Source organism: Mesoplodon mirus, assembly GCF_964341445.2.
Source record: "Mesoplodon mirus genome assembly, chromosome: 3".
NCBI classification, from domain to species: Eukaryota; Metazoa; Chordata; class Mammalia; order Artiodactyla; family Ziphiidae; genus Mesoplodon; species Mesoplodon mirus.
This window is the reverse complement of record NC_138978.1, coordinates 24,524,243-24,540,669: the sequence shown is the minus strand read 5'-3', so window position 1 is coordinate 24,540,669 and position 16,427 is coordinate 24,524,243. Positions and strand designations below refer to the sequence as shown.

Here is a 16,427-nt window from a genome sequence, read left to right as displayed (position 1 = left end):
ACCGGCAGCCCAGCGGAGTGGCTGCCCCACTGAGGAGGAGGAAACACCTTCTCACAGGGCCTGATGCAAAACCGGGCCTGGACTCCCAGCTCCCCAGGGGTGCGGCCTGGGCTTTCAGCAACCCCAGAGCAGGTTTGGTGGGTAGGAGATGCCTGGGGCTTGGCCCCAGCTCCTCTGCAGACTTATTCTGTAACTCCTGTAACCCGAGCTGGCCCCAACCCCTCAGAGCCTTGGTTGCCCCATCTGTAGAATGGGTAGCAGCCCCACCCTGCCCACTAAGGAGCTGATAGGAACTTGCTTTGAAAGCAAAGTTAGAAACGTTTCTGAGAACCAGGGTGGTGGAAGGATTGCAGACTGCAACCAGACAACCCTGAATAGTTCCTGCTGTGCCACTGTGTGACCTTAAGCAGGTCTCTCAACCATTCTGAGCTGCAGTTTCCTCCTGTGTAAACTGCAGGCAGCAGAGTGTGAAGAGCCTCCAAGGGAAATGAAGGTGCTTGGCACAAGCTGGCATATAGGAGGTACCAGGTGTTCCCTGGCCAACATAGTCCCCTCCATGTCCACATATGCCTCCCAGGAAGTGCTGGCCTCAGCAGAGCTGCTCTCTGTCCCCTCTGCCACCCTGGGCCCCATCTGTCTGAGGAGGCCTGGACTCTTCCAGGGCCAAAGTGAGGCTCCCATACCCTCCCTCTGTCCGTGGGGAGCCCCTCTGAGCACCCCCCATTCTCTCCCAGATTCTTCCCCACCCTGAGAATAGGTTGGGCCCTGGATTACATTTGCTTTGGGACCATGAGCCGAGGCCACAGCAAAGCTTCCGGATCCCCCCAAGTCTGCTTCATTTCAATCTGCCTGTCTTGCCCCACCTGCACCATGGCTTAAAGATCAGAGGGCACCTCACAGACCCCCAAGAGGGGAGGTGGGTAAGGAGTGGACTCTAAGCAAAACCCCACTCCTCCTCCCCAGCATTGGAAGCGGCTTCGGAATGTTACCACCACTTGGAGCCCCTGAGGGTCCCTCCTCCACCCCCAGCCCAAGGTCCAGCCTTCTCCGTTTATTTTTGCAAGTCAGTCTTATTTTCTGAGCCTCTTTTCCCTCATCTATTAAATAGGGGGAATAATCCCTCCTCAGATGGCTCTCACTACAGTTCAGTTAGACCCCTACTGGCCCTTAATTGCATTTGTAGATGCAATAGCCATTGAATATCCACTGTGGGAAGGCTACTGTGATGTCTGCTTCCTCTGTCAAGTCTCCCGGACTGGGAGAGGAGTGGCCGACAGTACCCTCACCCCTTCCCATCATTCTGTCCTGGCTCCTCCCAAGGATGCCTCTCTAAGCCTCTCACCTCTCGGCTCTCACCATGGAAGGCATCAAACTTCACTGTCTATTCTTCTGGCTTCCAAACTCCCTTCCTCTTTCTGATCTCCTGTCCTTGCCTCTGTGACTCTCCTGGACCCCTCTCCTGCTGTCTTCTCAACCCCAACTCCTCTGTGTCCTCCCCACCTGAAACCTTCTCTTATTTCCAAGTTTCCACTTTTGTGAACAGCCCTCATGTCCTGGCCCCCAGGCCTCCTGATGCTTGCGGCCACTTGCTGGACTCTCTCCCATCTGTCCCCCACCTCCGCCACCCTCCCACTGCCCAGGTTTCAGTCCCTGCCCAGCCTCTCCTGGAAGCCTCCTCCTCCCTGTCTCCTGGCCTCCACACTCAGCACCCCACCCCGCCCCAGCCCTTTATTGCACAGCTGTCAGAGGGCCCTTTCAGTGTCTCACTTTTATTTGTCATTCCTCAGCTTTTGAAGGTGCCAGCAGACAACCAGGGGAACCCCCTGACCCTTTAAAAAAATCTACTCCAGGGCTTCCCTGGTGGCGCAGCGGTTGAGAGTCCGCCTGCCGCTGCAGGGGACACGGGTTCGTGTCCCGGTCCGGGAAGATCCCACATGCCGCTGAGCGGCTGGGCCCGTGAGCCATGGCTGCTGAGCCTGCACATCCGGAGCCTGTGCTCCGCAGCGGGACAGGCCACAACAGTGAGAGGCCTGCGTACTGCAAAAAAAAAAAAATCTACTCCAAACCAGCAGGAGTCTCATCACCTCCCAAGACAGTCCATCATGCTTTGGGCTGCCTGGCCTCTCAACCCAACCCTCAGGACCCTGCCGAGCTCTGACTGGTCCTCATCTCCTGTCTCCTACGTCCTTAGAGCCCTACCTACGGGCTCTGCTTCCTGTCCTTTCAACACCCAGACCCATTTGTGCTCCCAGCTCCTCAGCTGCAGAATGCCTGCCCCACCCGTCGCCACCCCTGCAGGGCCTTGATGCTCTGCACTGCGGCTGGTCTCCAGGCAACACCCCCTGGCTAAGAGCTCCCAGGCCTGGGTTAAAATTCTGGCTCTGCCACATGGCCTGTGGCCTTGGATCAGTGACAATCTCTGTAAGCCTTACTCTCTCCATTTACGAAGCAGGGACAATGGCAGCCATCTCCTGGGACTGTCGTAAAGAGATTCCTTTCTCCTGCCTCCAGCGCCCACTCTCCCTTCTTGTCGGTCACAGACCCACCCCACTTTCCCTCGTGTGCTCCAGTGGGGCCACCTTGCAGGGTGGCTCTGAATGGGGGCTCTGGAGCCTGGCTGCTGGGTTTGAACATGGTTCCACTCTTCCTACCTCTGTGACCTCGAGCAGGTCGTGTCACCTCTCTGTGCTTTTTTTCATATTAAAATGGGGATGAGAGCACCTACCTCATGGGACTGTGGTGAGGATAAATGATGTACTTTATCAGCACATAGTGAGCAGTCAGTGACTGTTGGTGATTTTTATGGCACCTGTTTATGTCCCATCACCACATGGCTGCTTTAAAGTTCTGCTGGGTGAAAACAGGCCTTAAAGCTTGTGTCCATTTTGCTGTGGTGTCCTCCATACCAGAATTTAACCCCAACCCTTAGGTGGGTGGACCCATAGGCAGAACAGACTTTTGAAAATGGGATTGCTCTGAAGAGAGGAGGGGTTACCTCTGTCATACCCTGGAGAAGCCCCAGGCTTGGAAACCACAGCACCGCAGGGTCTGGGATGAGCTGATGGACACTTGATCCAGGGCCCTGAAGGCCACAGCTAGAGCTGTCCCCAAGGCCATCCTCAGGGTGAACACAAAGGGCTCTCAGGATTCAGAGACCAAATCCTTTGCTAGTTCAACTAAAGTGATACCTGGCATAGGGCAAGGTTAGGAAAGACTTCACCAAGGAAGTGGCTTTTAAGCTGGGCCTTGAGAAGGAAGGGCACGACTTCAACAGGTGGAAAGCAAAGGACCAGAAGTGGGTGGGTGTTGGAGAGCAGGTGCTGCCCTGTCTCGGTAGAGTGGGATGCATGGAGAGTGAGAGTGCAGGGTCCCGAAGGCCATGGAGAAGTAGAGGCACCACGGAGCAGGGCAGTGACTGGATCACTGGGGGTGAGCACGGGGAGCTTGGCAACGTGATCAATGGATACGGTGGGGGCCAGGTCCAGGGCCCTGGTCCGTCAGCACTGACTCCCAATCTTACTGCCAAGTTCTTCCCAACAGGGAATATGGGAGGGGTTTCAATATTCGCCTGCCTCAAGGAGAAAGCTTTGGGATGGTGGACGAGGCATGGAGAACTCGCAGCGCTCCGGCTCAGAGCAGGATACACCCGAGGGATGCTGACTCCTGCAAGCTCCAGGCACTGGACGAGGACCCCACTGTGTCCCTGGCAACCAGACCCCTTGCCGGAGGCAGAGGAACCCAAGTTCACCACGAAGATAGGAGCTGAAGGGAGCGCATGTCTTCAGTGAAACCAGGGACCACCGAAGGGAGAAATCAAGGACAAGCATGGTCTGGAGTTAAAACTCTTTATTGTCCTGCCCAGGAGCCCCACACAAAGGAATCCATGGAGCAGGGGTGAGGGGGGCAGCACAGGCCTGTCCCACAACTTGAAGAGAAGGGGGAGCCGTGGGAGGTGGGAGGAGACAGCTCCCATTCAGCTCCCTGATGGCGCTGGCTGCTCCAACGGCCCCCTGACATCTCGGACCCAAGGGGTGCCGTCACCAGTGCGAGGCCCGTTCCTGGGGCCAAGGACAAGTTTTGTTACATCACTCTGATCTGCAGGGGTCACTCTGGATACGTCAGTGTCACTCATCTCTCCAGCCTGGTTGGGGGAGCCCAGGCCCCAAACTGCAGGGGGGAGATGGGCCCAAGTGCTTGGAGGCCCTGGGAGAGTGGGAAGAGGGGGCTGCATGGGCTGGTGGCCGCTAGGAGTGGGGCGCAAACTACCCCTAGTGCAGCTTCTGGCGGACATCTGAAGGGGGCCCGTCAGCCCTACTGGACCATTCTAGAGGCCAGTGGAGAAGGCCCCAGGGTGGCTGAGTTTATGCAGACTTCTTAGTGTACCTTCACCCTGAGACCAGAGTCTTGGCAGGAGAATGGGCTTCAAATCTAGCTCTGGTCCCTGTGCTGTCTTGTCTGGTGGGTCCAAATATCCTTCCCTCCCCCACCAGGCACTGGGCTGAGGCAGAGGGAGCCCAGCAGGCAGTGGCAGACACAGCTCTAGAGGGAAGCTAAGGCTTTTCCAACAGATGAACAAAGGGTGCCTCAAGGGTGGGAGTCACAAGCCTGGGAAGGAGTGGGCAGGGAGCTTCTGAGCAACCAGTGAGACACGAAATGCAAACAGACACAAAAACCACCCCGTGCTCATCCTCAGCCCTTATTCCACCCCACTTAGCCCAGACCCCTGGACTAAAACCAGCAGGCCCATCCCTGCCTTTCGGGGCGAGGAGAAAGAATCTGGAACGAAAGGTGATGGCGGCTGCCTCCTCAGGAGCCTGGTGGGCCCAGGGCCATGGGGCAGCCATCACCGCAGGTTAAAGACCAGGCTGACGCTTAGGATGACACCCAGGAGGAGAACAAAGGGCAGCCAGGTCTTCACGAAGGCCCCAATGCTGATGGAGAGAGAGGGGAGCATGGGAGGGAACGGCCCAGTGAGTGGGCGTGTGGTCCGGCACACTGTCCTCCCACAAACCCAGACGGGGCCGCTTCCCCCAAGGAAGCTCCTGGAACTACCTCCCTCACCCCGAAACTCAGTCAACTAAGGGACTGGGCCAGGCCTGGTGCCCGCTGTGGAGGAGCACCAGCTACGGTCCTGGGCAGGGGCTGTTCCAGGCTCCTGGTGGAGATGTGACACCTCGCTGGGTGGGTACAGGAGACACGCCCACCCTCTGGGCCTTCCTGACTCCATCCACAATCACCCCGGTGTCTGGGGAGAGGTCGTCAGCGAGAGGACCCAGAAGTCTTCAGTCTGGGTGGGGAAGCCAGGAGTGCCCTCTGCTCACAGCCCAGTGGGCGGGGAGGGGTCAGCGAGAGTTAGCACCGGGCTATGGCTCAGCCCGGCTTCAACCCCGCCTCTGCCTCAGTCTCTGTGTGACCACAGATAAGGTCTTCCCAGGAGACCTCTAAAAGCCTTTGGACCAAAAAAGACCCTAAAAATCTCCTTTTTAGAAGCTCTTAATGATAAGCACAGCTGGAAGAAAGCCTGGAGGCAGCTGGGTCAGCCCAGGTGTGTGCTGGCTCCCCGGTGGGAGGGTCACTCCACTTCTCTGAGCTCCCTTTATCTGTGAATTAGGACCAAGGCCTTTGACCTCACAAGTCATGAGGCGGGGGCTTCAAAGGTCATCCCAGGCCACCACTGGGGCCCACCCGCCCAGAACCCTGCCTCTGACGAGGGATGCTGGGAGGGACCCCTATGGGGTCACCCACCCTCTTCTGAGGGTCCACCTGTTCACTGGACCTGAGCACAGGGCTCTGTACACAAGCAGCATCCCTGAGGAGCCAGAATCATTATCTCCATGTTACCAAGGACAGTTGCAGCTCCAGAGAGGCCAAGGCAGCTACCCAAGATCTCACAGGGAGCAAGGGACAGAGCTGGGCTTCAGACAGCACTGCCCTCTTCACCAGGAGCTCAGCTAGTTGTTTTCCTGCTTTGTCCCTGCTGGCTGCAGGACCCCAGAAATGGCCCTGTTGGGATCCGTGGGAGAGCGGCCCCGGGGAGGGCGGCGGCGGCCAGGGGGACAGGCAGCGCACCTGACGTACTTCCCATACAGCAGGCAGAGGCAGCAGAGGGTCACCATGTTCCAGTTGGTGCTGTTGCTGTAGCGCATCAGGTTCAGGGCCAAGGCCACATGTGAGTGGCAGTTGTCACAGCAGAGACTGTGCTGGAGATGCAGGACGGGCTGGGTCAGGATGGGCTGCGGGGAAACCTCCCACCCCCGTTCCCGCCCTCAGGAGCAGCCCACCTACCATGCGGTGTTTGTACTCCTCAGAAGCGTCGTGCACAGCCGTGTCCCACGCGTTGGGCCCACTAGCGTATACCTGAGCAGGGTCCAGCTTCCAGTACCTGAGGGTGGAGAAGGGGTTCTGGGCACTGGCTCAGCTCCACAATGTCCCTGACGCCTGCTCTGTGCAGGGCCTTGAGCTGGGTGCTGAGGCAACAGGGGTGAGCCAGGTCCAGGGAAAGGGCCACACAGCAGACAACTGCAACAGTGTGACATGCCCACTGCCATGTGGATCCTGGGGCGGATATGAACTCACTGGGGATGTGAGGGGCTTCCTGGGGGTGACACCTGAGTCCAGTGTGAAGGAGGAAGGATTAGCCGGGCGCAGAATGGGGAGTGAATATTCTAGGGAGAGGGAACAGTTTGAACAGAGGAAGCGGCACAGAACTGTGCAGTGTGTACCAGAAATTAAGAAACTGGGCACTGCTGGGGGATTTAGAGGGAAGAACGGGGTGAGGGATGTTGGAAGGTGAGGCTGGAGATGCAGGGGGGCCACGTTCTGGGCGACTTGAATGTCATCCTGAGGAGTTCGTCCGTCAGAAAGCATTCTCCCCATCTCCCCACATGGGAGACTAGGGTGAATGGGAGAATAGCTGGTGGAGCTAAAGTCTGTGAACCTCAAGCCGGGTGACACCCCAAAGGGTCTCGGGCCAGGGGGCACTGGGAGGTCAGAGCGCCCTCTGGCTACTATGTGGGGAATGGCTTGACAGAGGGGCCTACAGACTGGACCAGTGAGAAACCACCGTGGCCGGGACTTCAGCTGCTCAGGGGTTCCTGCCTGGAAACAGGTGTCCGTACAGCTCTCGCTGAGGAGCAGTCTGGCAGCAGACACCCAGACCAGAGGCCCCTGGCTCACACTTCCACCTGCCTGAGGACGTCAGCACGGTTTGGAGAGCCCAGCTCCAGGCCGCCTATGCTGTGTGGGACACCAACTCCTCCTTGGGCTCCACCCTCCTGGACGCTGCCTTGGGCAACAGAGCATCTGATGCTGTTCTGAGCAGACTGAAGACTGAGGCACTGTCACCAGACCCACAACTGAGGTGGGCCCCCAAGACAGAAAAAATGAAGTCCAAAAATCCCATGCAAACCAGCAATAGCTGCAGGAGAGACTAAACTGCCTTTATTCTCTCCAACCAGAACTTTCCAGCAGAGTTCCAAACCATGCCTCCCTTACACCTTAAATGGCATGTTTGTTCCTTGAGGGGCAGGAGAAACAGTCCAGGTTTTGGAGTGAGACGGACCTGCGTGTGAGTCCCAGCTCTGCCACTTCCTGTGTGATCTTGACCAAGTCCCTTCCTTATCTTCACCTTTCCGATGGAGCTGAAAACACGACCTTGCAGGGCTGAGGCAAGGCCTAGACGGCCTGTGGATAAAGGACCCAGCCAGGGACTGGAGCAGGAGATGTGTGGTACAAGGTCAGATACTCTGGTAGACCCTGGCTGCCCCCCTTCACCCCATCCTCAGGCTGCTGGCTCCTGCTGTGCCCCAGAAGGCCTGGCCTGCTGCTCCAGGTAGGAGGAAGCTGGCTCTAGGGCCAATCACACGGATGTCCACCACTTACTTGGCAGGCTTCCCGAAGGCCATGTTGTCTTCCTGTTGAGGGACAAGAGCAGAGGTCAGTGGGGAACTGCATCCAGCTCAGCCGACAGACCTGGGTTGGTGGTGGAAGTGTCGTGACTTAGAAGGAGGTAAGGTGGGTGGGCAGAAGTGGAGCCCGGGCCCTGCTCTGGGGTTGGCGGGATATCTGAAGGGCCAGCAGCGGCTCTTCTGTGTGAAGAAGGCAGTGTGGCAGGAGTGCAGAGAGCACTGCCCCCGGAGACCGAAGACTTGGGGTGCAGCCATGACTGCCTCTGTGTGGCTGCCAAGTAACTCTCTCACCCTCTCTGGGCCTTGTTTTCTCCAGGTTCTCTGGTCAATCTCTGGTCCCTGTCCACAGGGAAGTGGTTTCCTTCGTGGTGTGAATGAGGACACCCTCTGACCTCCTGACCCGACAGTGGTGGCCCACACAGAATCTGGCAGTGTGACTGCAGTCAAGGCAGGACGCGGGGTGGGTTGGGGTGAGTGGGGTAGACACAGCGGTTGGGCCTCAAGAGGCCTGCTACGAGGGGGATGTTTTAGCCAAGTCCTAGACCTGCCACACAAGATGTGGGGTACAGGAGTTACAAAGGGACAGATTCTGGGTTCAGAATCTGCTGACAGAGCTGGTCAAAGATGAATTATCATACACGTATATGACAGTGAAAGTAATGGGTATGAAAGACCTTTGTGGTGTTAAGATGATCATGACAAATACGAATATAAACAGGTTGGTGCCACCACACCCATTCATCCCAGCCTCTGATGGAGAGGAAGCTGCCACCTCGAAATAGGCAGGATACTGCCTGCTCATCTGGAGCAAGCCCACTGCCCTATCTCAGGCACACCCCCAGGGAACAGACCTGAGAACACAGCTGGTTCATTCTAGAAGGTCCGCCCCCTCTTCTCCATGGCCACACCCAGGGAACCATGTCAGCCTCCCCTGTGCCCCTGCCTTGTGACTCCCACCTTCTGAAGGTCCAGACACTTGGTTCCTGGACCAAGGAACCAGGATGGTCTGACTCTCCACTCTTGCCTCTAACCCTACCCAGGTCTTGGTACCCCGGGGTGGGCAAAGGCCTGGATCAGTTACTTAAGAATCTTTCTGGCCACACTGCCCTCCTGGCCTGTCCTGGAGGCAAGAGAAGGGGGAAAGGGGTCAAACACTGGTGAGAAGCAGAGGGCCGGACCAGGACTGCATGGCATCTGCATTCTCCTGCATATTGGGGAGACAGGAAGGCTGCCTGTGGGCAAGATAGACTAGCTTTCCACTTGGGCCCTGGAACCCTCCAGAGGGGGGCAGAATGGGGACTCACCGACACAAAGTAGGGGCCAGCAAAGTCCCGAATGACTCCTGTGGATGTGCAGATGCCCATGTGGCCGATGATGGGGAAAAACCACCTGTGGAAAAAAGGACAGGGAAAGGGCAGAGTTTGTGGGTGTCTTTCAGCTGGTCAGACAGACGCTGGGACAGTCCATCCAGGGTGACAGCATATGAATATAACGTGTGGTAAGTGTCCACTAGGGCGGCGGCGGCGGGAGGGCAAGTACAGAAGAGGGGCAAGTGCAAGCGAACAGCAGAGCGGGGAACCAGCGCGGCCCACAGAACAGCTAAACTCAGAGGACGGTAACGCTGCGTGTGGTGAGGAGGCGGAGCAACTGCAACTGTCTTCTCACTGCTGCTGGGAGAATAAATTGTTTCCACAGCTTTCGAAAACTGGTACCACACCCTCTACCTCAGCAATTCCACTTCAGAGTATACACCTAACAGAAACAAATGCGTGTGTCCACCAAAGCCGTGGACAAGAATGTTCACAGCACCTTTATTAAAAAATAGCTGGAAACAACAGTAGTCAAAATTCACTGAACCGCACACTTAAAATGTATGCACTTTATTGTATGTGAATTATATCCCAATAAAGTTGATTAAAAAATCCTAGAAATAATCCAAATGTCCCACAGTAGTAAAATGGGTAAGTAAATTGGGGTATAGTCATACAGTGAAATAGTAGGTAACAATGAAAAATAATAAACTGCTATGCACAACACGGATTCTCATATATACAAGGCAGAGTAAAAGAAAACTTAAAGTGCATGCATATTATTCTGTTTATGTGAAGTTCAAGAACAGGCAAAACTAATCTATTGTGCTAGAGGGCAGAAGAGGGGTTATTTCTGTGGCAGAACTGACTGGCACAAGGGAGCCCACTGGATACTGGAAACGTCCTCTCTCTTGACCTGGGTGACATGAGTGCACACACATGCAAAATTCACTGAGCCGTATACTTAAGATTTTTACACTTTATGGTACATGTTATACCTCAATTAAAAAGTTTTTTAAAAAGTGTTGGGGGCACTTAAACCAGCGTGTGTGTGTGCGTGCGTGCGTGCACGCGTGTGCGCACACTGGGGTGGGGGTGGGGTTCAGAAGGCTCCTCTGAGGAAATGATGAAGAAACAATGTGTGCAAGGGTAGAGATCAGGACAGAAGCATGATGTATTCCAGGAACTGAAAGTTTGATATTTTTTTTAATTCTAATTTTTATTTTTTTTGGCTGTGTTCAGTCGTCGTTGCTGCACGCGGGCTTTCTCTAGTTGTGGCGAGCGGGGACTACCTTTTCGTTGTGGTGGGCGGGCTTCTCATCGTGGTGGCTTCTCTTGCTGAGGAGCACGGGCTCTAGGCACACGGGCTTCAGTAGTTGCGGCACGCAGGCTCAGTAGTTGTGGCTCACGGGCTCTGAAGCGCAGGCTCAGTAGTTGTGGAGCATGGGCTCAGTTGCTCCGTGGCATGTGGGAACTTCCCGGACCAGGGATAGAACCCGTGTCCCCTGCACTGGCAGGCAGATTCTTAACCACTGCGCCACCAGGGAAGTCGAAAGTTTGAATTTTTAAAAGCCATGGGCACTTAAAAAAACCCAAATCTCAGTTGGACTCCGATATGCAAAATGCATAGGAACTCCGGATCTGTTTGTAGTCTGAGAACCGTGGCTCTACAGGAACTAGGTGCTGGAGAGACTGATCCAGTTTAAGAAGGACTCACAGGGAAAAAAAGAAAAAAGGACTCCCAGGGCCAGCAGCCACGTGCTGATTTGAAGGCTGCCTGCTGGGAGGTGGAGGCAAAAGCCACAGAGATATAGCCCAAGGAAACAATTACATGGGGCTGGGGCAGAGTCAGCAAAGACTTCACACAGGAGGTAACTTTTAACCTTGACCTGTGAAAGCACAGGATGTTGACAGGCAGAAAGCAAAACTCCAAGGCAAAATGCTGCACGTGCCTGGAGAATGGGAGGGGGACAGGAGTTCAGAGGCTGTTCTGGAATACTGGCAAGAGATGATGGTGATCCTGACCAGAGTACTGGTCAGGTGAGAAGCAGATGGCTTGAAAAGATCTTTAAAAGGAAGACTGGGCAGTTTTATGACGATAGGATAGAGCTCTTCCACGTCTGCAGCTTGACCACCTGAAAGGATGGTGGGGCCAGAGTGGTCTTTTTGTTTTTGGCTGTGCCACATGGCTTGCGGGATCTGTTTCCGGACCAGGGATTGAAGCCGGACCCCCGGCAGTGAAAGCGCCGAGTCCCAACCTTACTGGACGGCCAGGGAATTCCCCAGAGTGGTCTTTTAAGAACATGATCCAGATTCTGTCATTCCCTTGCTTTAACATCCATTACGGGCTTCCTATTACACTTATACTCCAAACTCCTTCCAACAGTCTGGCCCTGCTTATTCCTTGAAGTCACCTCACTCTTCTCTCTAGCTACACTGCCCACTTCTGGCTCCTCAGACACACCAAATCCTCCCACCTCAATGCTTTTTTTTTTTTTACATTTGCCTTCGTCCCAGACACTCTTCTAGAGCTTCACACAGCTGGCTGCTTCTCATCATTTAGGCCTCAGCTCAACAGTCAACTTTGGAGGTTTCCCTTGACAGTGCCTTCTAGAGTAGCCACACACAACCCCAGGCATCCCAGATCCCATTACTCTGCTTTAATTTCCTCATAGTATCTACTGTTATCTGCAATCATCTTGTTTACTGTTATGGTTACTGTCTTTCCCCTCTAGTATGTAAACTCCGAGAGAGCAGGGATTTTCTCTTATTGATTAGAGTAGCCCCCAGGGCTGTGCCTGGCACAGAGCTGGAGCTAAGCAGTCATTGACTAAATGATGCATGAATGAATATCATGCATTTAAGAGTGGAGTCAGGTTCTGAGGTCAGACCTGGGTTGAGTCTTGACTGTTTTGGGCAGGCACTCACTCCCACCTGTCAGTGAGAGGTGAACAGTGATGATGATGACCTCAATGGGGGGCGATTGTGAGGATCAAACAGGATATGCCTGCAAAATGCTTATGACACTTCCCTGCACTTGGTAGTTGCCCAATGTTGTTATCATGGGGTGTACAATAAATACTTGCTATCTGATTGGCTGGACTGGCTGGCGTACAATAAGTCACTTTAGACTCATAGTGTCCACAGGATGGACACTCAGAACTATGGGAAAGTAGCTCCTCTGGCTTCTCAGGCCCTAATCTCAAGACCCATCTCCCCCTCCCACCCTCAATTCCTTTCATCTGGTTGGGGAGAAGGTCTGGGTTTGACCAATACTCCACATACCACGGCTTCGCTGGAAGTTAGAGTAAAGGCTGGAGAAAACAGAAGAGTCTGCGCCTGGGGAAGCTGCAGAGAAGAAACTCTCAATTATTTGTCAGTCTGGAAGCTCCATGAAGGCAAGCTCCAAAGCTGCTTTGTGGGCTACTGTCTACTCAGACCTAGTACATAATAGGTCCTCAAGAACTATTTATTGAATGAATGAGTTATTGACTCTGGAGCTCTACCTGGTATAGGTAGACTATTTCAGCGGAAAAAAAGCCCTATGCTGGCTTCTAAGCCTTTATTTCCTCATGTATAAAATGAGGATGACAGGACCTATTTTCATTACATTGATAAAAGGACTGAATGAGACAGTGAATATAAAATGTTTAGAACAGAGCCCAGAACAGAGTAAGTTTCCAATCTTTGCTGTTTTTAGTAGTAGCAATAGCTGTTATCTGGCTTTTCATGCAGAATTATCAACACTTCTGAGGGGACAGACAGATCTCTGGATTCAGTTTCCTCCTCTCTGATCCCCCCCCCTCCAAAATCAATGACAGTTCCTTGTGCCACATCTATTCCTAGCTCCGCATTCTAGGTCAGCAATCACCACAATGTATTACAATGGTGAGTTCACCTGTCTCTCTGCTGCTGGAAGGCGAGTCCTTTGATGGGAACATGAGCCTTCTGATGGGGCAGTAGGCCTTATTCATCTTATGAACACGTGTAAATAGATCTGAATAGAAATGGGGTGCGTGCTGCTTCCGGCCCCGACGACTGGGGATCGTGGTGCCTCCACTCAATGTTGCTACCAGCTCTCTGAAGAGCAGAGGGCTCCACAGACGTGTTTTTGAGAACAGGGAAAACCAAAGAGATCTCGGGACAACAAGACAGGTTTTCTCAAAACCAATACATTCCCTCCCAGTTATTCTCACATTAACATTTTACTTTCTTCATAGCACGATTCACTATCAGTTCTTTTTTTTTTTTTTTTTTTTTTTTTTTTTTTTTTTGCGGTACGCGGGCCTCTCACTGTTGTGGCTTCTCCCGTTGCGGAGCACAGGCTCCGGACGCGCAGGCTCAGCGGCCATGGCTCACGGGCCCAGCGGCTCCACGGCATGTGGGATCTTACCGGACCAGGGCACGAACCCGTGTCCCCTGCACCGGCAGGCGGACTCTCAACCACTGCGCCACCAGGGAAGCCCTCAGTTCTTTTATTAGTTTACTTGTTTACTGTCTATCTCCTTCCACCATGATTTAAACTCTGTGAGAACAAGGATCATACCTGTTTTACTCACCACTGTATATTCTTATTACCTAGAACTACTCTAGGCAAATAGGAGTCACTTAGTAGGTGTGCTAAAAAGAATACTGAGGGACTTCCCTGGTGGCGCAGTGGTTAAGAATCCGCCTGCCAATGCAGGGGACACGGGTTCAAGCCCTGGTCCAGGAAGATCCCACATGCTGTGGATCAACTAAGCCCGTGTGCCACAACTACTGAAGCCTGTGCGCCTAGAGCCCGTGCTCCGCAACAAGAGAAGCCACTGCAATGAGAAGCCCACGCACCACAACGAAGAGTAGCCCCCATTTGCGGCAACTAGAGAAAGCCCGCATGCAGCAACGAAGACCCAACACAGCCAAAAATAAATAAATAAATAAATAAATTTTTTTTAAAAAAGAAAAGAACACTGAATTAATAAATGAAAACACTTTCTTAAAATTTTTATTTTGAAAGGACTCAGACTTGGGTGTTCTTTTTTTTATTATAAATTTATTTACTTACTTATTTATTTGTTTATTTTTGGCCGCGTCGGGTCTTCGTTGCTGCGCACGGGCTTTCTCTAGTTGCGGTGAGTGGGGGCTACTCTCTGTTGCAGTGGCGTCTCTTTGTTGCAGAGTCTGGGCTCAAGGCATGTGGGCTCAGTAGCTAGGTTCCCGGCTCGAGAGCACAGGTTCAGTAGTTGTGGCACACGGGCTTAGTTGCTCCGCGGCATTTGGGATCTTCCCGGGCCAGGGATTGAACCCGTGTCCCCTGCATCGACAGGCAGATTCTTAACCACTGCGCCACCAGGGAAGTCCAAGACTTCGGTGTTCTTAAACAAATGCATAAGCATTTGAAAACAGAACAACTGAAGTATTTTAACATAATACAAGAATTAAGCTCATTTTAGGATCAGCAACATATGAGGACAAAAATGATCCCTTCTCCACACCACTTGGCTGTTTTTGATACAGGGAACAAATCTATTCGTCAGGTGAGAGGGGACAGGATGTAGTCGAACGAGAGCAGGTTATGGAGTCAGAAAACGGAGTTTGGGATGCTTTTGCTTACTGTCATGTGAACATGATCAAGACATTTAATGGTACAAATTCATCATCCGAGAATATAGTTCCTGCCTTAGAAAGTGGCTGTGGAATTCAGAGAAAATGGGTGTAAAAGAGCTTGGCCAACTGTCCAGCACTGTGAGGAGTGGCTATTATCAGCTGTCAAGGCTGAAGCACGAGGGCAAACCAGCTCCCTACTCCCCCCTCCCCGTCCCCAAGCTCCTTGCTAAAAGGCGCCAGCAGTTTTGGAGCACCTGCTTTCTCTTCTGACAAAGGCTGATGCCATAGAAAGAACCCTGGTCTGGGAGGCAGACAGCCTGGGACCTGAATGCGCTTTGCAACTGAGATGGTGTGTGATCTTCAGCCTCATCTGTGAGACAAAGGGTTGGACTCTCAGATCCCTGGGGGCCCTTCCAATGACGACATCCCAGGAGTCGGTGTGGTCCCAATCAAACTCCCACTTTTGCCTCCAGACCCAGCAGGATGTCCTGCGTATAGGAAGTGACCAGCAATCATTTGTTTAACGAATGAATAAGCCAGTGAGTGAATGAAGATGTCTCTCTCACACCCAGTTAGGGGCCCCTTTTCTGTACGCCCACAGGTCCTTAGCTTCCCAGCCTCAATACCTTTCCGCGGTCAACAACTGTCTTTCTCTCAGCTCAGACCAGGTGTAATGAGGGAGGGGAGCTTGTCCCATTCACCAGCAGAGCTGGCACCGCGCGGGTGGAGGGGTACTGGTGAACCCCGGACCCGCGGGAAGGGTTTGCTGTGTGTCGGGGCCGGAGGCTGGCACCGGGCCACCGGCGGACGCCACGCGGGCCCGGCTCTCCCGGTCCCCGGGCGGACGCCGGAGGAGACTCACGTGAGCACCGGGATGGGCGTCCACACCACGCAGTAAGGGAAGCGGCTCCGCTCCACGTCCATGACGCCGCTGCCACCACAGCTAAATTGCTTCTTGTCCGTCTCGGCCGCCGTCGGCGCCTCCACTTCCGCCATCCCGGGCGGGGGTGGCAGCGGCGGCGGCAACAGGAGTGGCGAACTCCCTTCCGCTTCCGCCATGCTGCGCGCGCCCCGCTCCGGCCTGCCCCTGATCCAGCGCCGGTCGCTCGGTGGCGTCACTTCCGGAAAGTGGGGTCCGCCACGCTTGGCCTTCCCGCCGGGAATAGGAGCCGCGTTCTTCTTGGCCCGGCCAACCTCCTTCGGCGCCCGCCAGCCTCGGGTGTTCGCGCTAGCACTGAAGCGCAGCGGAAGGGATGCCCTCAGGCAGCGCGCAGTCTAGCGGGGGAGACTGACCGAGAATTCTGTAATTCAGTACGCTGAGGGCCCCTAAGAGGTGTGGTACAGTCTCCATTTATTGAGCGCGACTTAGGTGCCACGCACTTGACTTGACATACGTTGTTTTTAATCCCCGTAAACTGCTTAGACGTGCGAATTTAGGTATTTCCCTCAAGTTACAAGTGAGAAACTGAGGCTTAAGGGGTGGGGTAAGTGGCCACGACTCAAACCCAAGTCTCTCTCCCTTTTTCGTTCTGTGGTCTCTTGCGAGGTAGTGGTAGCATAAGGGAAGGATAGACTAAAACAATGTGTGGCGTGTGTGCAGAAATAGGGGAAACTTGCCTGAAGA

General features: G+C 54.0%; 1 protein-coding gene across 2 annotated transcripts; it reads right to left on the bottom strand.

Annotated features, from left to right (window-relative positions):
• Window positions 1-3,831: 3,831 nt before the first annotated feature.
• Window positions 3,832-15,902, bottom strand: TMEM222 (transmembrane protein 222). 2 transcript variants are annotated; one of them, XM_082613315.1, is made up of 6 exons: window positions 15,666-15,902; window positions 9,212-9,296; window positions 7,882-7,913; window positions 6,286-6,382; window positions 6,079-6,200; window positions 3,832-4,931 (listed from the first exon to the last, which is right to left on the bottom strand). In XM_082613315.1, exons 1-6 carry the CDS (start codon window positions 15,860-15,862, stop codon window positions 4,844-4,846), a joined length of 621 nt encoding a protein of 206 aa, XP_082469441.1. In that variant the 5' UTR covers window positions 15,863-15,902; the 3' UTR covers window positions 3,832-4,843. The 2 variants fall into 2 exon arrangements, with proteins under 2 accessions (XP_082469441.1, XP_082469440.1); XM_082613314.1 differs by having other exon boundaries at window positions 6,070-6,200; window positions 15,666-15,901.
• Between the last annotated feature and the right edge of the window lie 525 nt (window positions 15,903-16,427).

Excerpts from the sequence above, each read along its gene's own strand:
- TMEM222 (XM_082613314.1), bottom strand. The coding sequence starts at position 15,862 with ATGGCGGAAGCGGAAGGGAGTTCGCCACTCCTGTTGCCGCCGCCGCTG. Across the intron at positions 9,297-15,665 it reads ACGCCCATCCCGGTGCTCAC|GTGGTTTTTCCCCATCATCG; the intron begins GTGAGTCTCCTC and ends TTTTTTCCACAG. Across the intron at positions 4,932-6,069 it reads CTGTATGGGAAGTACGTCAG|CATTGGGGCCTTCGTGAAGA; the intron begins GTGCGCTGCCTG and ends TCTCTCCATCAG.